The 24,905-nt window shown below is 41.2% G+C and overlaps 1 protein-coding gene across 3 annotated transcripts; it reads right to left on the minus strand.

Moving 5' to 3' along the window:
• Positions 1-526: 526 nt before the first annotated feature.
• LOC136202752 (uncharacterized) lies at positions 527-7,212 on the minus strand. 3 transcript variants are annotated; one of them, XM_065993597.1, is made up of 9 exons: positions 6,958-7,212; positions 6,761-6,839; positions 4,611-4,705; positions 3,597-3,895; positions 3,264-3,504; positions 3,039-3,162; positions 2,673-2,963; positions 1,341-1,448; positions 527-1,243 (listed from the first exon to the last, which is right to left on the minus strand). In XM_065993597.1, the coding sequence occupies exons 4-9, from the start codon at positions 3,892-3,894 to the stop codon at positions 671-673; spliced, it is 1,635 nt and encodes a 544-aa protein (XP_065849669.1). In that variant the 5' UTR covers position 3,895; positions 4,611-4,705; positions 6,761-6,839; positions 6,958-7,212; the 3' UTR covers positions 527-670. The 3 variants fall into 3 exon arrangements, with proteins under 3 accessions (XP_065849669.1, XP_065849668.1, XP_065849667.1); XM_065993596.1 differs by lacking the exon at positions 4,611-4,705 and adding an exon at positions 5,141-5,202; XM_065993595.1 differs by lacking the exon at positions 4,611-4,705 and having other exon boundaries at positions 6,958-7,211.
• Positions 7,213-24,905: the final 17,693 nt, after the last annotated feature.

A 24,905-nucleotide genomic window follows, 5' to 3' on the forward strand; every position in this document is an offset into this window, starting at 1 on the left:
TATTTATCCTTAAATTTATTATAATAACCATCCAATAAACTCCATAATTAATTAAACACAATAATAAAATTATTTAAGCTAAAAATACATTTATAACTAATATTTAGAGTTAATAATATATATAAGAAAAAAATATAAAAATAAACTTTATGTTTTAGCCGATTTGCAAAGAGAATCTACGTGGTTTAAAAGTTTACAAACAAGATACGTGCTTTTTGCATTTTACAAACTCAACCATTCCCTCAAAATTTGTTATCGCGATTTGAAGTAATTATAAAAATTGACTTTGCAACTTATCCAAAATTCAAAATCTAACTTTACAAATTAGCTAAACCACAAGTATTGTTTGACTGAAAAATTCACCCACATACCTTTAACTGCAAAACTCACAAAGTACATACCACTATTTGCAAACTTTTAAACCACGTGGACTGTCTATGCAAATCCACTAAACCAAAAGGTTTATTTTTATACTTTTCCCTATATATATATAATAAACAAAAAAAAATAAGTCTAAAGCAGATACTAATAGTAATAAGTTCTAATGTTTCAAAACTATAAACTAGCCAAGTCAAATGTAGATAATGTCAAAATAATAATCTATGACATAGATGAAGTTTTAATGTTTCAAAACTATAAACTAGAATGTAGATAATGTCATAATAATAATCTATGACATAGATGAGTCAGACGTAGATGAATCTGACATAGATGAATCTGAGTGAGAGGCACTCTCTATCCCCTCTACATTCGCCTTAAGCTGATTGATACTAGTTTGAAATTGGCTTAAAGATGAACCTATTTTTGTCTCTAAATTTATCAATCTCTCCCGAAGCACTCTCACCTCATTCACATCAGCAGGCAATGGTATACCTTCAGATAGCGATCGCTCTACCCGTTGTTGTCGTTCCTCTAACCGCTGTAGATGCTCTATAAAACTGGTTTTGTCGGCACTGAAACCATCAAGCCGCTCCAGTATGTTCTGAAGTGTGGTTCTTATACCCTCATTATTTTCAATATCGCCAACTGAGGTAGATGGACCGCCTGAAGCCGATGCAGCTCTTGCATTTCTAGGATACCGGTCACTGTCACGATAGTACTGGGATGCAGCTGAACCCAGTCCAAAGATACGCCCATCCTTAGTAACCCCTCCAGAAGCCTTATAGAAGGCACGTACTTCATCAATGGCTTCCCCATCTGCCTCAGTAGCCTGATCACCCTGGGTAAGGTTCTCATACCGTGCCTACATTTATTATTGAAGTAACAAATAAAAGTTATGCATCAATATTTTAATTAATTAACATGTTCTAATATGTTAAATGAAATTGATTATTACATACATGTATCTCTTTACACCGATCATTAACGAATGTAATTCCATCATGATCGTGCGTGTGTGTAAACAAAAAGAGATGGTCAGGAGTAATGGCTTTACCCATCTCTTTTTCCTGTAGCAATAAACTTGTTAGGAACATTAAAAAAGAATATAGCTGAGAATAAGAATAAGAAATGTCTACTTATACAGTTATAGCAGTGATCACAAATAGATTAGTATATATAGACATCCTTACTTCAACTTGAAAGAATATCTACTTAGTTTCCTTATAAGTAACACCGTTATGCTTGGCCCGAAAAAGAACAAATGCTGCTATACATGAGGTAGTCATCCCAAAGAAATTAACCTTTTAATTAATGCGGCCACGGCATAGAACAATGGTCTTTGTTAAAAGGATTTCCAAATCAAATAATTATATCCTAGAAACCTTATGATATCCCTTCGAGAGAACATCTATAAACTTCAGTTAGAGACAATGAACAATTGAGAAAAGACATGTAAAATAGAATAAACAAGTTCGCTATTAAAGTGTTTTTGAAGCATGCATGGTTAACCAGAACATAAACAAGAAAGCAGCATTATAGAGAAAATGCTAATATCAATAAAGGGTAATAGGGGAATTAAGGACCATGTGATTTGGGGCTTAGTGAGAATTAGTTTAGGAGAGAGAGTGCTCTAGTTAGCAGTATATATGGAGGTGTACAGGGAGAAGGGAGCATAAGGAAGACTTGTGTTAGTAAGCACCATTAGTGTGTTTGGCTCTGTTCTTTGAACAGAGGGAATTTATTTCCTGTGGGAGCTTGAGGTCTTTCTCAAGCTCATTCTATCTTTGTATTTCTGTTTCTGTTCATCCATTCTAGTGATTAAGAATGTAAATATCAATTCAATCCTATATTTCTCTATTTGTTCTATCTTTCTGTTTCTGTTTCTATCACAACACAGCAATCAAATACATGCAAATGCAATATGTTAAAACTGCATTTCATCAGAAGTCTGACAAAACAAAATCTAATTAGGGAAAAGATAATCAGCCTAGACACCTGTAGATGGATTGTTTTTGACAAGTATTACTATCCCACCTCCAAATATGATCAGACCGGTGAAACTAGTTCATAACATGATGCATTTGATCACAAACCTAACCAAAGACAAATTGTTTTCCTCTTAACTTATGAATGACCAGAACAAGGCATACTCAAATTATGTTCATTCACTTACCTATTATAACTTTTTTGTCAAATTGGATATCATAGATTAAAGTAATCTAACTCCTCCCAATAGGTAACCATTATCTGGCAGCCTTAAAAATCAGCACACAAGATATATATAAGCTTACAAGTTTTTTTGCAGTTTTAGCATGTGCACTTGAACCTCCGGTATGGGTTCCTTTTGCTACCCCATCTTTTCCAACCCTTGCTTTCTTTGCAAGGGCACTTCTTCTTTTAAATTCGGGAGAGTTCCACTTCCGAAGCCACGCCTCCCATACATCAATGGGGCACCAAAGAGGCCGTTTTCCAGCTTTTCTCACCCTATTTAATATCCCCTTATACCGGTTTTTGAGTTTATCAAGAAATGCCTTCTTCATTATGTCATCAGTGTAAGTGTTACGGTCCCATACACATCTTTTCTGCATATATTTAGATAATGGAAGAATTCAAAATGTGCATCAAATGAATAATTCAATACGTACTACTTTAAATACCTGGAACTCCTCCCAATATTTTTGCAGAATAGCATCAGGTAGCATTTTATATGTGTATGCTACTGCTTGTGGATATTCCTCAAAGATAGTTGTAATCACCGTAGCAAGGTGATTATCAATAATCCTGCATCACATATTAATTAAGACAGTCAATTCATAAATAAACATATGTTAATAAACTATTTCATTATCCCCAAAAAATCATATATTATTTCTTTGATGTACTTGTAATCAGGTGAAAGCACAACAATGAATTTGTCATTGGCGTCTCTAGGAGCATCAGACGTGACATTTCTCCTTGGTCTTAAGCATCGAGGTGCTGTAGTAGAAGGAGTGGAACCTTCAGCGGGAACATCAGATGTGACATTTCTCCTTGATCTCAAGCGTCGAGGTGATGAAGTATAACAAGGAGTGGAACCTCCTGCAGCAACAGAACCTTCAGCAGCGGAGCATCCTGGGACCTCAGCTAATAACAACAAAATAAAAACCCGGGTTGTCAACTAATTACAATAAAATATATACAACAATGCAAATATAGAACACAAAAGTAAAACTTACATGATCCCGACGTAGAGGTAGGTAGAGCCGATGACTGAGACCGTGATGGACCGGCAGGCAATGTAATCGGTCCATGCAATGAAGCGTGCCGGATAGAAGGCTCCTGTGTAGATGAAGACGATGTCTCTTGAGTAGTTGATTGGAAACGAGCTGGCTGTGTAGTTGATTGCAAACGAGCCGGCTGCAGGTAAGAAGGTAAGGCGTTACTCGAAAGCCTCCTAGTGGTTTTCTTCATCTTGTTCCAATGAGATGATATCTGCTTATCACCAGGCCCATCCTGACCTCCATGTGAAGTCATCCTGTAAAGTAAATACAAAGTAACAATATCTGATTTTGTTTACAAGTATCGAAGTTCATATTTTACGCTAATCAAGGAGATTAAAGGGATGTTGGTGAGACTCTTCATACATGTGATGTCTACTGTAAATTTACAGATTTTATGCTATTAATTTGAATATTGTGATATGGAGAGTGAATATTTTAGTTTTAGTGCAGTGTGGTTAATTTCCTCTTATTTTTATACAAACTCGTACCTGTTTGCAAATAAAAGGTTATGCTTTTCTACTGTTGTTTGGAATGAAGCCCAGTTTAGCTCTTCTAATCTAAATTCTTAGGCCGCACATTAAGAGATTATCATTAAAAGTTCACAGCACATATGTGCAATGGACATGTGCTACTCAGCTTCCCCCATGTGTTTTGAACATGTTCCGAGGCTTATCTCCCCACCATTACATTTTTAAATTTCACTTCAAAAATTAAAAAGAAAACCATTTCTAATTATTCAAATATCTTGTGGTCAAAGTTGTTTTTAACTATCTGATTCAGCATATTGATAATTTCAGGAAAATAGTTGTTGACAACCGGTCAATTTGATCCTTCAACTTATATATATATATATATATCTATATGTATGTGTATATATATATATATATAGGCAACATAAAAAATTTAAAAAGAAGGATCAAGAAATGATCTGAAATCTCAGTTGAAACCCTACGAATATCATCAGCTGACCTCTTAGGATCCAGAAACCTGAAGCAGCAAATCTTTCAAGTGAGATCCTGCTCCAAGATTTTGAAGGGAAGGATGCATGCGATCATTTCAGCTTTCTGCTGTGATAGTTTTGTAAATGGTCTTTCCGTAGAATTAGATCATGAATATTTTTGAGTTTTTTGACAGCAATTGAAATTTTGTTAACAGGTTAAAGGAAGAGAATTTGTTATTAGTATTACTGCTAAATTAGCAATATGTCAGTTACGATGTACCAATGAAATTCCATTTAATTAACTATTCCAAAAGGAATTAAAATCTCAAGAAGAAATTAAAAGAATGAATAAGCCTTGGAAAGGACTCCACTGCAAGTTTCAACTAATTCCGTGGGAAAAGAATTTCAGAATTGCATAAACAACACTGAAAGCATAAACAGCACTTATAACATAAACAATGTGTAATAATCAGATAATTGATTATCTTATGTAAAAAAAATTCTGGCAAATCTGAGGACTATTTTGCAATCTTTGCACAAAATAGAAATTTCTGACAACCTGTGCTTCAGTATCCTCTTCAAATAGTTTCTATGCCTCCAGAGTGGCAAACAGTTTCAGTTCTGAAAACCAAAGGAATTTGGAACAGCTATCATGAGAACATAATTTTTTTTCAGTAATTATCATTTGAATGCTATTTCTATTTTACAATTACATATGGTATATTCCCTAGACAAAAGAAAAGAAAATAAAAGAAGAAACCCCCAACCCCAAGTCCATTTCAAAACAAAAACAAAAGTTAAGGGCACTCTGACTTTAATCAATATGCTGAACTGAGACAGACCTCAGCTGGCACCACATTAATTTCCACAAATGAATTTTGAACCTAAAGGTGAGAATTTAAAAACAATATAATATTGACAGTCCAAATTTGCAATGGAGTAACAAAATATCCTGAAGGAAAAATTAAAAGGGCAAAGTTAAATTTAAATATCCTGTTCTTCAAATTACAGTTGAAGAAGTAAAATATCAGTCAGTACTAGTAGTGAAGACTGAAAACCAACAGATCCCAAAATGGCCAAGGCAGGCGTATCACTATACCTTGAATGCCAAGAAACAAATATGGATTTAAACAAAGAAACACTGGAAAGATTGTCTTTTATTGCAAGACAGGCCTATCATTATACCTTGAATGCCAAGAAACAAATATGGATTTAAACAAAGAAACACTAGAAAGATCGTCTTTTATTGCAAATGAATTTTAAATCAAGTATGACTCCGAAAGTAGTCACCCAACCAAAGAAACAGTAGAAGGTTTTGATGTTTTTCATACAATTCACCAAATTGAAGACCAACATAATTCCAAAGACGGTGAATCTTCTGATGTTGAAAGGATCATACACACAGTTCACCCGATCAAAAAGGTAACTAATTAGTTCCACGTTTGATTATTCATTTTATCAAATCTCATCGTAGTTGTTTATAAACTACATGCAGATTCTTAAGAGGGAATTAACATCCGGTGAAAATGAAGTTGAACAAATACAATACAACCAAATATGGCTGCTGGAAGAGCACAGAGGCATCACCTGAGAAAGATGAAGCAGAAGATTGTGAAACTGGAACTATGTTCAGGAGCATAAGCGTGATACAAGAAAAAATTCTAAATTCAAAATTAAGTGATGGATCTCTTTGGGTGCCAAGGAATAAGCATGCTAGTCGAGTCTCATTTCAGTGAAGTGACAGCGGAGGCTTCTTTGCTTCCCACTTAACAAGCCACTCTATAGGATCATATAAAATCAATTCCAGTGGTGCATAGAATAAAAGCTCTCTGTATTTACAACATTCTGGTTTAATGTGTAAGGATTGGGTGGGGAATTAACCAAAGGGAAGTACAATTAACATTTTATTTATAAAAATTTCATGAATTTGGGCTGTAGGTACAACGTACATAGAAGGTATCTCTTAACAGGTAAGCACTTAAAAGACACAAATGTGGATTGGAAGCCTTTATATACATCACCAACAAACAAACAAACAATTAAATTAAATTAAAGAGCCAGTCCATGTATTCAAAAACCATAAAACAATTACATCAAGGTGTACGGCAAACAAATCAAGAGACATACAAAGCTAACAGTGAAGTTGAAAAAAAAAATATTACAGTTAGAAGAAGCTAACCTGTTTCAACTGTGGCTGGGCTGAGTCACGTAACAGGAACAAATGGTGTCTTCAATTTGGGAACTTTGAGCATGGAACCCTAAAATGACAATGCATAGGAGAAGTTAAGGATAACCTAAATTATCATCAGAAAAGAAGAAGAAATCTAAAAGCAAAGAATAGGAACCGCAAAAAAGAGTACAGAAGGGGGAAATTACCAGATTGAAAGCGCTGCCGTCATAAGGGAGAAATCACCGAAAGAAAACGAGAGGAACCGCAAGGGTGAGAGTAACCAAAAGATATAGATCGGAGGTAGAGAGAACAGGAAGAAGAGAGGGAGCGGCGGATAAAATAAAGAGAACAGTAGAAAGTACAGAGGAGAGACGTTAGAGGAGAAAACCTAGAAAAAAGAGGGATTTTCTTTTTTTTACTTAGCGACCCACGCAGTTGCTAAATAAAAACTCAGTGCAAACTTTGATATCGAGAAAAGGTTTGAGACTGAATGCTAAGTTTGATATTATGCTCAAAGAAAATAATGTTTAATATATCATTTGTACTCAATTGTTCAAAAAAAAAGTTTGTTTAGTTTGCTGAATTTTTCAAGTGTTTGATATCCTTTTCAACTTGTTTAAAATATTTCGATAATTCACTCAATTTATTTAAAATATAATCAATTAACCAATTGGTTGCAAAAAAAAAAAAAAAAAATACATGCATAAAGTGTATTGCACTCTTCTTGAAATGTTATTACATATCATCCGTACTGATCCACAACCCTCTACTCAGTTTCAGTCAGTTCCCTTTCTTCTCTCCACCCAATATGATCTCCAGGAACCGGATTCCAATCCACGTACAATGAGAAACCAATGGAATAAGGACGATCTGCATCATCTTTATTGAATCGAAACAAGAACCACTCCATCTTGAAGCCCTCAAAGTAGTCCTTTTTATTGTCCAAGAAAGTGGTCCACTCACTATGCATCTCCCAAATGATAAGATCACCTATAATCCTCAGCTTGAGCCTTTAGAGGCGGCAAAATATAGCCTCATTTAGGTTAATGCCTATACTATGGGCAATCTTCACAAATGCCGGAAGCTTCACCCAAAATTTGGGGGAAATTTGGGAAGAACAAAGTGAAAATTCCCTCAGAATCTCCAACACGCTGCTCATGAGAGGAAATAAACCCAAACTCAACGTATGGGGTAGAAATGTCCAAAAAACCATGGCAGTCGGTGTACACCCGACAAGAAGGGGAGGGAAGACACATAACACATCCATCCTTTGTAAATCAAGATGATCATCAAGAAATGACCTTCAATTTCACTACAGTCAACAAAGAGAGTTGCTCCTCAGCCCGCGAATAAACCTTCTTCCCATATGCTTTGTTCACAACCTTTTTCCTACTAGACTTATCAATCCCAAAAGGATTCTTAGAATTTTGTTTCTTAGGAGCCATAATCAGAAATATAAAAACTAGAAAAAAAAGGAGAGATCAAAAGTACTTACGTTTAAATCAGAATTGCTAAAAAGAAGAATTCAGTAAGAAGCAATAAGAAAGCAAAAGGAGACGAAACGACGGGCATCATCATTACTAACAAGTAATGATTAGAGAGCGTAACTGCTGACATGCCCCTCAAAGAACACGAACTACAACTTGTGGCGAGCAGGTACAAACCGCTATCAACTTGGAAGATGCATAAAAATACAGAAAAACACATTCTACCAACTGCATTTAAGAACAGGCCAAGCAAGAAGCAAATCAATCATCAAGAGTCTACATAACCTCCTTACATGTCCTGCATTTCTAAAAAAATCCCTAAAATCATCAAAGATCAATTCCCTTTTTACAAAATATTAGGAATTAACAAGCACAACTCTTTCTGAAGTCGGTGATTTCTCATCCTAAAGAATGATAAAATTAAACCCGAGGGGGACATCTGATATCAGACGAATATAAACTCGCCCATGTGTCATTTATGAAGCAAGAACCATCACCCTGGAAAGAAAACACGTGGAGTCACCACAGTAAAGTTGCTCAATATGACCTCGTCTTAAATGCATTAGGTCGAGAAGTCTCCAGCGACCCCGATAATGATGCGGACATCCTAACTAGGGTCGCCTCCCAAACACGCCCTGGCGGATCCTCCGACACCACGTACCACACAAGCAACGCAAGTGCCCATCAGGGCGGATCCTAGGGGTGTACAAGTGGAGCGGATCCAGGCGTATGATGCTGCTAAAATATATAGCAATAAACAGGACAAGTGTATCCTTTCGCAACAAGTAGTACAGTGCTTAAGCACGAGATCGAACCACAAGGACTAGTTGCCACAACTGATTATTCTAGCAAAGACGGGTGATTGTTCAGGATGTTGAATAAATGTCGAAAAGTTGATAAGCAGATCAATTTGCAAACAAAATATAAAAGAGACTTTTGGTCGGGAGGATATGGTCTAATTGATGAAACAATCCAGGATGAGGATTCCCATGATTGGCTTCCTTGTATGACTTACTGGGATTCAGGTTTATATCCTAATGATAGTTGACGGTAATCACCTAATTACCCACTTGAAGACTGCCAATCTTGTGTGGTCTATTCGCACAACTTTGGTTAACCCATATCCTAGGTCATGCAAAGCGTTAGGTTCAGTGGTGATTAAGGCAAGAGCCGTAGCACAGCCACAAATCCGCACTCCTAGTGGTCTCTAGCGAGGTCAGATTATTCTGGTTCAGGATAGGTGGTTCCTTGGTCAGGCACCCACCTGTCAACAATCCCAAACTTGTCAGAATCGAGGAGCTTGACGTTCCATAATTTCAGGCTAGTTGATCATCATCGAATCTCATTCTAACAATAACTCCTAATTCTAACAAATTTAAGGCACTAAGCTTGCATAATCTGATCAACTGGGAATAATTTCCATAAACCCAAATCTCTAATCATTCTAGGTTACACAATCAATCTCATCCCCATCCCAGGTTGGATGGGGATTAGTTCATGGTCAAACTAATCAACTCACAGAGGCACAAATTATCAACATGAATCATCATTAATTAAAGAAGCAAAAAGTAAAAGACAGAGTTAGGAGTTTAGAGATCTAAAACCCGGTTTGTCTGATTCTGATTACACAATGGAGAGAACTCCCCTCACCAATCTTCAATAAAACAGCAATTACAATGGTAGAAAACCCTAAAATCTACTAAAAAGGAAGAAGGAAGGAGGAGGAAGAGATCAATTAAGCAGAAAAAGAAAAAGGTAACCGTCACAAAGGAGGCATATTGTTCTATTTATAGTGCTAGGTGTGTCAGGGGTATTTTGGACATTTATTTTGGCCAGAATTCGCGCCCTGAAGGTGAGAAAACACTGGGAAATTGCTTCCCAGCGTCTCATCTCATCGAGACAAGAGGTGTCTCGGTGAGACGAAAGGGTGTCTCGGCGAGAAAATGGGTGTCTCGTCGAGACACCACGTGATGGTCCCCTTTGGGAACCATCGGGCCGCCTCATCTCGGCGAGACAGGCTGTGTCTCGGCGAGACGAGGGCCTGTCTCGACGAGACAGACACTGTCTCGGCGAGACAGGTATTGAGAAGTCCGCAAACCCCTCCTGGATGCCTCTGTTTCGGTCCCTGCTTCCAGCATTTGTTCTGGTGGTCCTTGAACTGTCCGAAAATGCTCAAAACGTCCTAAAAACACCTGAGAATACAGGAAATGCCATAAATAACGAAAATGATTCCTTTTAACTAAAAGATAACAGAATGATATGAGGTTAAACAGAAATGAAGCAAGAACGAACTAAAACGATCCTAAAATCTCCATATAAATGGGAGCTATCAACCCCCCCCACACTTGAATCTTGCTTGTCCTCAAGCAAGAAAGAGTCACAAGCAGCGAAATTTCAACGAATAGCTCCCGTGCACAGACAAGGATCTATTGTACTTTTATAATCCATACGGTTTCAGACTACTCTAGTTGCAATTAAAAACAAAGTGAACCTCATATAAATTCCTCAAAACTGATTAATTAGTTTTATCAACCAACACTTTGCGAAAGCGAAAGGCGAGGACTAAGGTTGCTAGCTCACAGGTGGTCGCTCTTACGCTCAAGTGTTTGGGTGTCATATGAATTTGGCAAGCGCTCTACAGTGTATTTGCACAAAATGGTCACGTTGGAATTGCATCATCCATCCGGTTGAAATCACGCATCACAAATAAACAAGATTAGAGGTCTTTAAAGGGTTGTAACGTAGGCTAAGGTTTGGGGGTAGGAAGAAGGTAATTTAGGCAAAAAGTTAATGACTCAACTCAAAGATTGGCACTTTTTCCGCCATGTGCGGGGTAGAAGCTCAAGGTTGTTTTATTTCAGTTCGGGAAGCAATTAAATAATGTCTTTTGTCCTTTACTCTACATCTTCTTCGGTTCAATTTTTGAACAATAAATTCTCTTTTCTTTTCTTTTGAGATAGAGGGGACAAAGAGTCCATTTGAATAGGTTACTTCTTCTATTTAGGATTACAACCTTTTAGTGATAGCTCATTGAAACTTGAAGGATGTGTGCCTAAGGATTTAAGTCAATTAACTCGGGTAAGGAAGGGTATTTAGGAAGGCTAAGGGCTTGTAACAAGGTCGATCAAAGGAAATGGGTAAATAAGGCTCAAAGGGGTTTATCTAGTGGAATTTGTAGAGGATTTTGGGCTACTCAAAGACTGGGCTGCATTCACAAATGGCTAATCCTAGGTTGCCTAATCATTTCAAGTTCAATTATAACACAACATTCAACCAGTATTGGATGCAATTCCTATGAGCATAATGATAATAACTGTAATCCCACACCTAAGAGATCGATCGTCCCTAAAAATGAGTCTAAAATATCGACCTTTAGGCTCTAGCTCACAATTTCAGTGTTATTTGCAACAATCCTAGCCTCGCCTAACGAAACGTTCCATGTCAATCTTAGTTAAATAACACTCTTTGGGGACTCAAATGTTGTTCACAAGTTTTAGCATGCATCGATTTCACTGAACTTTCAGACTTTCAAGCACAACTTCAACTGTAATGTTAGGAATGCTAGACGCCTCAAAAATCAACTGCCTGAGATTCTTATTCTTTTTATTTCTGACTACTAAAAGCACAAACAAAGTCTCCAAACAAAAATACAAATAGTGTAGAAAGCATGCAATTGGTATATGTACAAAATGTCCTATCCTATTTGTCTCCTTCCCCCCCACACTAGATTATGCATAGAAATCCCAAAACATGCATATTTAGAAAGCAAAACACAAGTGAAAGAAGAGATATAGGATAGGAGAAACTCCCTTATGGGGTGTCCATGTAACGCAGTGTCTCCACTGCGCCCAAGTCATCTTCATAGATTTTAAGACGCTGCCCATTGACCTTAAACGGGGGACGGTTGCCGTTCGTGATCTCCACTGCTCCGGAGGAGAATAACTGGGTGACTTCAAATGGCCCATACCATTTTGACTTCAACTTACCCGGGAATAAACGTTGTCTGGTGTTATACAGCAACACATTATCCCCTACCTCAAAGTGACGTTTGATTATTCTCTTGTCGTGCCATCTTTTTGTTTTCTCCTTGTAGATCTGTGAGCTCTCATAGGCCCCAAGCCTGAACTCTTCCAAGGCATCCAACTGCAGTAAACGGTTTTCTCCTGCAACTCTTGCATCAAAATTTAGAAAACGTGTAGCCCAGTAGGCTCTATGTTCGAGTTCGACAGGGAGATGACATGCTTTACCATAAACTAGCCTAAATGGAGACATGCCAATTGGTGTTTTAAACGTGGTCCTGTATGCCCATAGTGCATCGTCTAATTTGAGAGACCAATTATTTCTAGAGGAATTCACAGTTTTTTCAAGAATAGCTTTGATTTCTCTATTAGAAACTTCTACTTGGCCACTGGTCTGAGGGTGATACGGGGTTGCCACTTTATGAGCGACCCCGTATTTATGCAGGACCTGTCTAAAAGCCTGGTTGCAAAAATGAGATCCACCATCGCTAATAATGGTGCGGGGAGTGTCGAACCATGTGAAAATGTTCTTTTGCAAGAACCGGATGACAGCCCGCGCATCATTACTAGGCAAGGCTACAGCCTCAACCCATTTGGAGACGTAGTCTACGGCTACAAGGATGTACTCGTTGTTGAATGACTTCAGGAAAGGACCCATGAAGTCTATTCCCCAAACATCAAAAATTTCGCAGACTAAAATGGGTTTCATGGGCATGGCATGTCTTTGTGAAATGTTGCAAGTTCGTTGACACTTATCACAGTTTTTAACAAAATCAAAAGCGTCACGAAAGATGGTGGGCCAATAAAGCCCACTCTGAAGTACCATAGCTGCGGTCCTATCTGCCCCGTGGTGTCCACCTACCTCTTTGGAGTGGTAGAATGCAAGGACAGAGGCAGTCTCCTCCTCAGGTATGCACCGGCGAATAATGTTGTCGCCACAGACTTTGAACAAATAGGGGTCATCCCAAAAATATTGTTTCGCATCATGCAGGAATTTTCTCCGCTGTTGGTAGGAGAATTCTGGTGGGATCACCTTTCCTACAAGGAAGTTAGCAAAATCAGCGAACCAAGGTACATGTTGTATTGACAACAAGTATTCATCGGGGAATTTCTCTTGGATGTCGGCAGTCGTTTCCTCATTCCTTTCCTCCTGTTCCAATCTGGAGAGATGATCAGCAACCACATTCTCCACTCCCTTCTTATCTCGTATCTCCAGATCAAACTCTTGTAGCAACAAGATCCACCTAAGGAGCCTAGGTTTCGCATCCTGCTTAGAAAACAAATACCTCAATGCAGCATGATCAGTGTAAACAATGACTTTGGACAGCACTAAATATGAACGAAAATTTTCAAGTGCAAAAATCACAGCTAATAATTCCTTTTCTGTGGTTGTGTAATTTACTTGAGCATCATTAAGGGTTTTACTAGCATAAGAAATTGGTTGGCAAATTTTGTCCACCTTCTGCCCTAAGCATGCACCTACAGCTAGACCTGTCCATGGGCCGGGCTGGGCTGGGTTCGGGCCGGGCCTGGCGGGCTTTGTGTAAAAGTGCTCGTCCCAAGCCCAGCCCACCCCAGTATTAATTTAGGCGGGCTTGGGCCGGGCTGGGCTCGGGCCTAAAAATCAAATCCCAAGCCCAACCCATATAAGCCCACCTAAAAAAATATACATAATTTCCAATTATAAAAAATCAAATTTATACTTAAAATAAATATTTAATTATAAATATATAAATTTTTTAATTAATATTAATAAGGCGGGCCGGGCTGGGCCGGCCCGTGATATTTTTATATGTCCCAAGCCCGCCCAAAAAATAGGCAGGCTTTGGCGGGCCTAGGCCGGGCTGGGTCTAAGAGTAAATTTCATTATCCAAGCCCGGCCCAAGGGACACGGGCCTGGGCGGGTACCCGGGCCCGTGGCCAGGTCTACCTACAGCTGTGTCGCTAGCATCACACATTAGTTCGAAGGGTAAATCTCAATTGGGACTAACCATAATGGGAGCTTTGGTCAGTTTATCCTTCAAGGTATTGAAAGATTCCAGGCATTCGGGTGTGAAAACGAAAGTAGCATCCTTCAATAGCAATTGGGTCATAGGCCTGGAAATTTTAGAAAAATCTTTTATGAAACGTCTATAAAAGCCAGCATGGCCTAAAAAACTCCTGACTGCTTTGACATTGGAGGGAGGGGGCAATTTTTCAATGACCTCAATTTTAGCAGGGTCTACCTCAATACCTTTTCGTGACACCTTATGGCCTAAAACAATACATTCGGTGACCATAAACTGACACTTTTCCCAGTTTAGGACTAGATCAGTTTCCTCACATCTTTGCAGCATTAAACCTAAGTTATGCAAACAGCCATCAAAGGTTGTCCCGAAAATAGAAAAATCGTCCATAAAGACCTCCATGAAATTTTCTATCATGTCAGAAAATATAGCTGTCATGCACCTCTGAAACGTAGCAGGTGCATTGCATAGCCTAAAGGGCATCCGTCTATATGCAAAAGTCCCAAAAGGGCATGTGAAAGTGGTCTTCTCCTGATCATCAGGATCCACTGAGATTTGCATGTAGCCCGAATACCCATCCACACAACAGAAGAAGAACTTACCTGCCATGCGTTCAAGCATTTGATCGATGAACGGCAAGGGGAAATGGTCCTTCCGAGTGGCGTCGTTCAATTTCCTAAAATCCACGCACATTCGCCACCCTGTCGTTTTCCGCACTGGAATCAACTCATTCTTCTCGTTCAACGTCACTGTTGTGCCTCCCTTCTTTGGCACCATATGCACGGGACTCACCCACTGGCTGTCAGAGATCGGAAAGATCATCCCTGCATCAAGCAACTTAATCACCTCAGCCTTCACCACCTCCTTCATTTTTGGATTAAGCCTTCTCTGTGGTTGAGCAGTCAGCTTCACTTTATCTTCCATATAGATCCGATGTTCGCAAAGTGACGGGCTGACCCCTTTTATGTCAGACATTTGCCATCCAAAAGCCTCCTTATGCTTCCTTAGCACCTCCACCAAGCGATCTTCCTCATGACCTGTAAGTTTAGCAGAGATAATCACAAGTAAATGTACAGGTGGTGCTAAAAATACATATTTTAAATGCGCAGGCAAAGGTTTTAGATCGAGTGTCGGTGGTTCTTCGATTGACGTTTTAGGCCTTATTTTAGTTTCCCTCTCTAGGAGTTCATCGTGCCTGGCCCAATTACATCCTTCTTTACTACCATCCCCACCGTCTTCATCTGACAGTTCCTCCTCTTCCAGCTCGATGTTAAGACTCTTGACCTCGTTCTCCTGAAAAGTGCTCTCAACCAAAGAGTCAGTAAGGCTCAAGAAATAACAACATTCGTCATCGACGGGAAATTTCATAGACTTCAGAATATTGAATTCCACTTCCTCATTTTGTAAACGGAGAATTAATTTCCCCCCTTCGACATCAATCAGAGTCCGTCCTGTCGCGAGGAAAGGTCTCCCTAATAGGATAGGCACCTGATCGTCCTCCTCGATGTCCATTATCACAAAGTCGGCCGAAAAAATGAACTGGTCTACCTTTACCAACAGGTCTTCTACCACCCCCACTGGTCGCCTTATCGATCTGTCTGCCAGCTGTATGGTGACTGATGTTGGTTTTGGATCTCCCATCCCCAGTTTCCTATAAACAGATAAAGGCATTAAGTTAATACTTGCCCCTAGATCACACAACGCACGTTTAAAATGCACTTTGCCTGTTGTGCAGGGTATGCTAAAACTACCAGGATCCTTAGATTTTTTTGGTAGTGGGTTTGTGAGCATCGCAGAACATTCCTGGCTCAGCATTACAGTCTCATGATCTCCTAATCTTTTCTTTTTAGAGATTAATTCTTTTAAAAACTTTCCATACACAGGCATATTTTCAAGAAGTTCAAGGAACGGGAGATTAATCTCTATTTTCTTAAACACGTTAAGCATTTTTGAATAATCCTTATCTAATTTAGCTCTTCTAGAAGTAGGGTAAGGTAATGTCACCTGTGTTTGTGGTTCAGCAGTGTCAGTTATCGAAACCGGATCAGAAACACTTACTTGGGGAGAAGATGGACCCGATAAGATATTACCAGTAACTGGGTCTAATCCCTCGTCACGTTGAGGCACTAATTTTGGTCCTTTGACCTGTGTTCCACTCCTGAGCGTGATTGCTCGTGCTTCATCTTCTGCCAACTTACTCACTTGCTTCTGAAGTCTTTGGCAGAATGCTTCATTGTGTGCCAATCTTCTCTCTATGGCACTCATACTTTCTATCAGAGCATCCACGTCCCTCTCCAGGTTGAATTCAGAACTGGCCCTTCTCTGCCCGTCCTGTTTTGAATAGAGGATCTGTTCGAGCACCACGGGACATACCACACTTTTGTGCCCTCCGCTGCAAACCTCGCAGCTCACTACTGCCCCTGGTGATCTCAAGTGACTTTCTAGCAGAGCTACCTTTTCTGTGAGTGCTGCTATCTGAGGATTAGATTTTGGACACATCCCAATGCACTCCTCTGATGTTGTAACCCTGCTCTGAGGTGGCTTTACATCTTGCCAACATGCACTCCGTTCAGCCAATTCTTTCACCAGATTATAAGCCTGTGTTGCGATTTTGTTGAACAGATTTCCTCTTGCCGCTGTATCAAGAAAAGCACGGCTGACAGGAGATATTCCCGAGTAGAACATATCAACAAGCTGGTACCGCTGGTAATCATGGTGGGGGAACCTTCTCAACAACCTTTGGAATCTCTCCCAGGCTAGATGCAGGTTCTCACTTTCAGACTGCCTAAACGATGCGATTTCGCTTCTGAACTGAGCAGTCTTTGATGGGGGGAAATATTTGGCTAGGAAAGCTGATACGGTATTGTCCCAATCGGTGAGAGAGCCTGGCTCAACTGACTGTAGCCATTCTGCAGCTTCTTCTGTTAAGGAAAATCTGAACAACTTCTGGTAAACTTGCTCAGATGTAACTTCTTCGCACTTGATGGTGCTGCAATATTCTACGAATTTGTCAAGGTGTGAATTGGGATCTTCGTAGTAATCCCCCTTGAACTGTCCCGAGTTCTGGATCATCTGGATCATCGCTGGCCTTATTTCGAATGATTCTGCTGTTATTGCTGGCTCTAGGATACTGGAGGAGCTTGTCGGCCGTCTCGCCTTAAGCAGCTCCATCACTGACATATCCTCGGCCATTGTATTCTCGACTCAGGCCCTGTAAGAACAGTTTCAGCTTATGAATTCAGATAAGAGTACGATTGATAATCAGTCCCTCGGTTGGAAAAATCCCAAACAATTATTTAAGCTTCGCAATGAATTAATTAATTATAAACAAAAATAGTCCCCGGCAACAGCGCCAAAAACTTGATGCTGCTAAAATATATAGCAATAAACAGGACAAGTGTATCCTTTCGCAACAAGTAGTACAGTGCTTAAGCACGAGATCGAACCACAAGGACTAGTTGCCACAACTGATTATTCTAGCAAAGACGGGTGATTGTTCAGGATGTTGAATAAATGTCGAAAAGTTGATAAGCAGATCAATTTGCAAACAAAATATAAAAGAGACTTTTGGTCGGGAGGATATGGTCTAATTGATGAAACAATCCAGGATGAGGATTCCCTTGATTGGCTTCCTTGTATGACTTACTGGGATTCAGGTTTATATCCTAATGATAGTTGACGGTAATCACCTAATTACCCACTTGAAGACTGCCAATCTTGTGTGGTCTATTCGCACAACTTTGGTTAACGCATATCCTAGGTCATGCAAAGCGTTAGGTTCAGTGGTGATTAAGGTAAGAGCCGTAGCACAGCCACAAATCCGCACTCCTAGTGGTCTCTAGCGAGGTCAGATTATTCTGGTTCAGGATAGGTGGTTCCTTGGTCAGGCACCCACCTGTCAACAATCCCAAACTTGTCAGAATCGAGGAGCTTGACGTTCCATAATTTCAGGCTAGTTGATCATCATCGAATCTCATTCTAACAATAACTCCTAATTCTAACAAATTTAAGGCACTAAGCTTGCATAATCTGATCAACTGGGAATAATTCCCATAAACCCAAATCCCTAATCATTCTAAGTTACACAATCAATCTCATCCCCATCCCAGGTTGGATGGGGATTAGTTCATGGTCAAACTAATTAACTCACAGAGGCACAAATTATCAACATGAATCATCATTAATTAAAGAAGCAAAAAGTAAAAGTCAGAGTTAGGAGTTTAGAGATCTAAAACCCGGTTTGTCTGATTCTGATTACACAATGGAGAGAACTCCCCTCACCAATCTTCAATAAAACAGCAATTACAATGGTAGAAAACCCTAAAATCTACTAAAAAGGAAGAAGGAAGGAGGAGGAAGAGATCAATTAAGCAGAAAAAGAAAAAGGTAACCGTCACAAAGGAGGCATATTGTTCTATTTATAGTGCTAGGTGTGTCAGGGGTATTTTGGACATTTATTTTGGCCAGAATTCGCGCCCTGAAGGTGAGAAAACGCTGGGAAATTGCTTCCCAGCGTCTCGTCTCATCGAGACAAGAGGTGTCTCGACGAGACGAAAGGGTGTCTCGGTGAGAAAATGGGTGTCTCGTCGAGACACCACGTGATGGTCCCCTTTGGGAACCATCGGGTCGCCTCGTCTCGGCGAGACAGGCTGTGTCTCGGCGAGACGAGGGCCTGTCTCGATGAGACAGACACTGTCTCGGCGAGACAGGTGTTGAGAAGTCCGCAAACCCCTCCTGGATGCCTCTGTTTCGGTCCCTGCTTCCAGCATTTGTTCTGGTGGTCCTTGAACTGTCCGAAAATGCTCAAAACGTCCTAAAAACACCTGAGAATACAGGAAATGCCATAAATAACGGAAATGATTCCTTTTAACTAAAAGATAACAGAATGATATGAGGTTGAACAGAAATGAAGCAAGAACGAACTAAAACGATCCTAAAATCTCCATATAAATGGGAGCTATCAGCGTATACGAGGAGGGCGGGTCTCTGATTATTAGAGAGGGCGTATCAACTATTATTCCTAGGCGGATCCCCAGGTTTACTTCCTCACAAAGTAAATCACCAACACCCTGACATTCCGTATCTGCACCTCTGTACGGATTGTCTGGGTGTATCACCTATTTTACCCTGTTGTTTACCGCTTTGTTGTAACCCTAGTAGGGGTAGTCCTGGTCTTTATTATCATTAGGGTATGTATTTAAACCCTCACTTTTGTAAGGATTTTCAACTTTTATCAATCCAAAATCATTCTCTTTGAGAACTAAAGGTTTATACCTTGTTATATTGGGATTCACTCCTTCTAGTTTAGCTAGAGAAGAACATCTTTGTTGGTTTATGATTAAAACCTTCATTTATCGCTTTCAATCTGTATCAGTTGGTATCACAGCCGATCGTTTCCTGGCCCGAAACTTCTTTTGGCAATGGTTCAACCCCGACAACCGCAAGATTCCATGGAGGCCAGCGACCGGAGATATGAGAAGTTGAGAGAGCACCTCGCGGAACAAATCCAAGCCAGCATCGAGCGGCAGAAGCAAACTGACCAACGGTTCCAAGAGTTATCCACTTCCCTAGAAAACTTCAAACTGGAGGTACGTGCCTTGATCAGACCAGCCGCCGGAGAGTCAGACCAGAGGAAGGAAGGAGTCCTTGAACAATGGCCCCAAAGGCAACTCACACCACCCAGACTGCCATTGGCAAATGTCCAACTTCCACGAATGGGTCCTAGGGATCCTGAGGTAAGAAGACCCAACTTTGTTCTTGTTCATAATGCTGATAGTGATAGTGATGACTTTGAAGATATTGGGGATGATGGTGCCTTTCGGACTATGAGGGATGTTGGTCCGGTTGACAACAGACGTGTGGACGTTGCTAGGACAAACCTAGATGTAGGAAACTTTGACAGAGATGATGCTTTTAGGCTAAAAATAGACTTACCCTCTTTTGGAGGTGAGTTGGATATAGAGGGGTTCCTAGACTGGTTATCTGAAGTGGAGCGTTTCTTTGAGTATGCTGGGATTCCTGATGAAAGGAAAGTGAGGCTAGTCACGTATCGCTTGAAGGGTGGCGCCTCAGTTTGGTGGGATCAGTTGAGAGAAGAAAGGAGAAGAGGGGGCAGGGATCTGATTAGATCTTGGCTACGGATGAAGGCGATGTTGAGGGAGCGGTTCCTACCGCCAGACTATGAGCAATACATCTACAGTTCATACCGGGGATGCTCTCAAGGAAACCGGAGTGTCCATGAGTATACATCAGAGTTCTTGAGACTGTTGGCAAGGGCTAAGTTGTCGGAGACTGAGAGTCAAAAGACTTCTAGGTATCTAGAAGGATTAAGATACCACATCCAGGATCGCATTGGCACATAGATGGTGGTTCGAGTACAAGACGCCAGAAACTTAGCTCTCAATGCCGAATCCCAACTGAATGGGAGATCCCGGAGATCCGCCACTACCGAACATACGCCTAGGGGGAGAGATAACATGAAGCCTTATGACAAAGGCAAGCAGGTGGCGAGTGCCAGTGGGGCCAAGGTCAATAGTGTGGGAAAGGGATATGTCGGAGATACTAGGTCGTACAAGGAAGCACCTATACCACCTAAGAATAACAATCCGTACACCAGGCCAGCGCCTTTTAAATGTTTTCGGTGCAATGAGCCAGGCCATAGGTCCAACGAATGTCCTAGGAGGAAGAGCGCCAACATGGTGGAGAGGTATGAAGATGACTATGACGAAGGGGATGAAGTGTTTTGTGAACCCTTAGGAGAAGATGATAATGAGGCGGATGAAGAGAGATACGCCATTCATGTGGTACGACGTTTGTTAGTCTCCAGTCGGGTAGAGGGAGATCAGAGGCACTGACTATTCAGGACCTGCTGTCTTGTGAAAGGTGGGCGATGCAATGTAATAATAGATAGTGGGAGCCAAGAGAACATTGTGAGCAGCAGCGCCATTCGGAAATTCAGGTTGTTGGTGGAGGCGCATCCTGACCCCTATAGGGTGGGATGGATCAAGAACGTGGGTGAACTTAGAGTGAACCAGAGATGCAGGGTACCTATTGAGATTGGTGATTATAGAGATGAAGTCTGTTATGATGTGGTTGATATGGACGTCTGCCACCTATTGTTGGGCCGACCCTGGCAGTTTGATAACGACGCCATCCACGCAGGAAGAGAGAATACTTACAGATTTTTGAAGAATAGGGTGAAGTTCGTACTTACACCAATGATGAGAGAGCCAAAGGCCGACGAGAAGTCTACCTTGGTAGTCTGTCCCACACACAAATCATTTGTCAGCGAATGTGAAGAGAGCCAGATGGTGTATGTGGTAATGGTTAAGGCGAATCACGAAGCCTTCCCAGTGAACGAACGAGAGATGCCGAATGAAGTGACCCACCTACTTGGCGAGTATCCGGATCTTTTCCCTAAGGAGTTGCCAAGTGGGTTACCACCTTTGAGGGACATCCAACACCATATTGATCTTGTGCCCGGGGCTAGTTTACCAAGCCTACCCCATTATCGAATGAGTCCAAAAGAAAATGACATCATGAGGCAGAAAGTGGAAGAGCTTATTGAGATGGGATACGTTAGGGAAAGTATGAGTCCATGCGCCGTCCCAGCCCTACTTACGCCCAAGAAGGATGGATCTTGGCGGATGTGTGTGGACAGCAGGGCTATTAACGAAATCATTATCAAGTATAAGTTCCATATTCCAAGGCTGGATGATATGCTAGACCAACTTGGCGGATCTAGAGTTTTCTCCAAGATTGATCTCAGGAGTGGTTATCATCAGATACGAATTCGATCTGGAGATAAGTGGAAGATCGCCTTCAAGACCAGAGATGGATTGTATGAGTGGTTAGTTATGCCATTTGGGATGAATAACGCCCCCAGTACATTCATGAGGCTGATGAATCAGGTGCTTCGCCCGGTGATTGGAAAATTTGTAGTTGTGTACTTTGATGACATCCTGATTCATAGCGAGACCTTGTTGGAACATGTGGAGCATTTACAAATAGTGTTTGACCTATTAAGGAAGCACCAGTTATACGCCAACACTAAGAAGTGTGATTTCATCATGGAAAGCCTGGTTTTCCTAGGCCTCGTGGTTAGTGGCGATGCGGTCCAAGTTGATGGGGAGAAGGTAAGACATCCGAGAATGGCCTACTCCGAGGAACGTGGGGGACATCAGGAGTTTTCATGGGCTAGCAACATTTTATCGACGATTCATCAAGAACTTCAGTTCCATAGTAGCCACGTTGACGGAGTGTTTGAAGAAAAGAAAGGGGTTCGCATGGGCGGATGCTCAAGAGGAGAGCTTCGCCCTGATCAAGGAAAAGCTGAGTACAGCGCCAGTGCTGGCGTATCCCAATTTTGATAAACTGTTCGAAGTTGAGTGTGATGCCAGTGGAGTTGGGATTGGTGGTGTCCTGATGCAAGAAAAGAGGCCCATTGCGTATTTCAGTGAAAAGCTCTGTGAGGCAAGACAAAAGTGGGCCACGTATGATCAAGAATTTTATGCTGTCGTGGGGGCGTTAAAAGTATGGGAACACTATTTGGTGGGGAAAGAATTCATCTTATACACTGACCACCAAGCTCTCAGGTATCTGGGAAGTCAGAAGCAACTTCGAAGCGCCATGCATGCCCGATGGTCAGCCTTCATAGATAAGTTTCCCTATAAACTTGTCCATAAGGCTGGAAAACAGAACAAGGTGGCGGACGCCTTGAGTCGAAGGGTGTTGCTATTAAAGACAGTGAACCTAGAAGTCGAATGTTTTGAGCACATCCGAGGGGAATACCTGGCGGATCCTGATTTTGGCAGTATCTAGGAAAAGTGTCAGCACCAGCATGGGGATGGGGCGTATCACTTAATGGATGAGTATCTTATGAGGGGCAACCAACTTTGCTTACCCTGCACCTCCATTCGTGAAAAGGTTGTGCGTGATTTGCATGGCGGATGTCTAGGAGGGCATTTTGGGCGAGATAAGACATACGAAGCAGTGAGTTCCTGTTATTTCTAGCCTAAGATGAGGAGGGATGTTGCCTACTTGGTAGAACGATGTTATGTTTGCCAGACCGCTAAGGGACACACTACAAACGCCGGCTTGAATCTACCCCTGCCTGTACCAGAAACTATATGGGAGGATCTATCCATGGACTTTGTCCTAGGATTACCCAGAACTCAACGAGGCATGGATTCCATCTTTGTCGTTGTTGACCGGTTTTCGAAGATGGCACACTTCATACCATGTCGCAAAACTAACGATGACTCAGCAACTGCCAAGTTATTCTTCAAAGAGATTGTCAGACTACATGGCGTACCAAGAAGCATTGTCTCAGATCGTGATACGAAGTTCCTAAGTCACTTCTGGTGGACGTTGTGGGCCCTTTTTGATACGTCTCTGAAATTTAGTACCACCGCCCACCCTCAGACAGACGGTCAGACAGAAGTAGTCAATCGAACTTTGGGAAACTTATTGCGCAGCAAGTGTAAGGATAAGCCCAGGATGTGGGACGTGGTCTTGGCCCAGGCTGAGTTCGCCTATAATGGATCTGTACACTCAGGAACTGGAACATCACCATTTGCGGTGGTATATACGAAGACCCCAAATCATACTTTTGATCTAGCACATCTTCCTAAGGGGAACGTGACCGCTAACCAGCTAGCCAAAGACTATGTACAGATGCATTAGGAGGTGAAGGAGACTCTTGAGGAGAGAAACCAGAAATTAAAAGCTAAGGTGGATGAGCACCGCAGGGACCTACAGTTTGAAGTTGGGGACGAGGTTATGGTATACTTGGGTAAAGAGAGACTCACCAACTCCCCAAGCAGTAAACTTTGACCTAGGAAATACGGGCCATATAAAGTCACCAAGAAGATCAACACCAATGCCTATCATATAGCGTTGCCAAATTGGCTTGGTAAAATGTCACTAGCCTTCAATGTCCGTGACCTCAGTCCGTGGAAACCGGATGGCCCCCTGGACACGAACAAGTCAGCACCTTGCTCTTTTAAAGAAGGAGAGAATGATGCGGACATCCTAACTAGGGTCGCCTCCCAAACACGCCCTGACGGATCCTCCGACACCACGTACCACACAAGCAACGCAAGTGCCCATCAAGGCGGATCCTAGGGGTGTACAAGTGGAGCGGATCCAGGCGTATACGAGGAGGGCGGATCTCTGATTATTAGAGAGGGCGTATCAACTATTATTCCTAGGCGGATCCCCATGTTTACTTCCTCACGAAGTAAATCACCAACACCCTGACATTCCGTATCTGCACCTCTGTACGGATTGTCTGGGTGTATCACCTATTTTACCCTGTTGTTTACCGCTTTGTTGTAACCCTAGTAGGGGTAGTCCTGGTCTTTATTATCATTAGGGGATGTATTTAAACCCTCACTTTTGTAAGGATTTTCAACTTTTATCAATCCAAAATCATTCTCTTTGAGAACCAAAGGTTTATACCTTGTTATATTGGGATTCACTCCTTCTAGTTTAGCTAGAGAAGAACCTCTTTGTTGGTTTACGATTAAAACCTTCATTTATCGCTTTCAATCTGTATCAGATAATGATCCACCTATTACAGCAAGCACGCTCGATCCTGTAAACTACGGATCTAGTGGGTTTAAGGGATATCAAACCTCGG

The sequence above is a fragment of the Euphorbia lathyris genome, chromosome 8 (genome assembly GCF_963576675.1).
Source record: "Euphorbia lathyris chromosome 8, ddEupLath1.1, whole genome shotgun sequence".
Classification (NCBI taxonomy): Eukaryota; Viridiplantae; Streptophyta; class Magnoliopsida; order Malpighiales; family Euphorbiaceae; genus Euphorbia; species Euphorbia lathyris.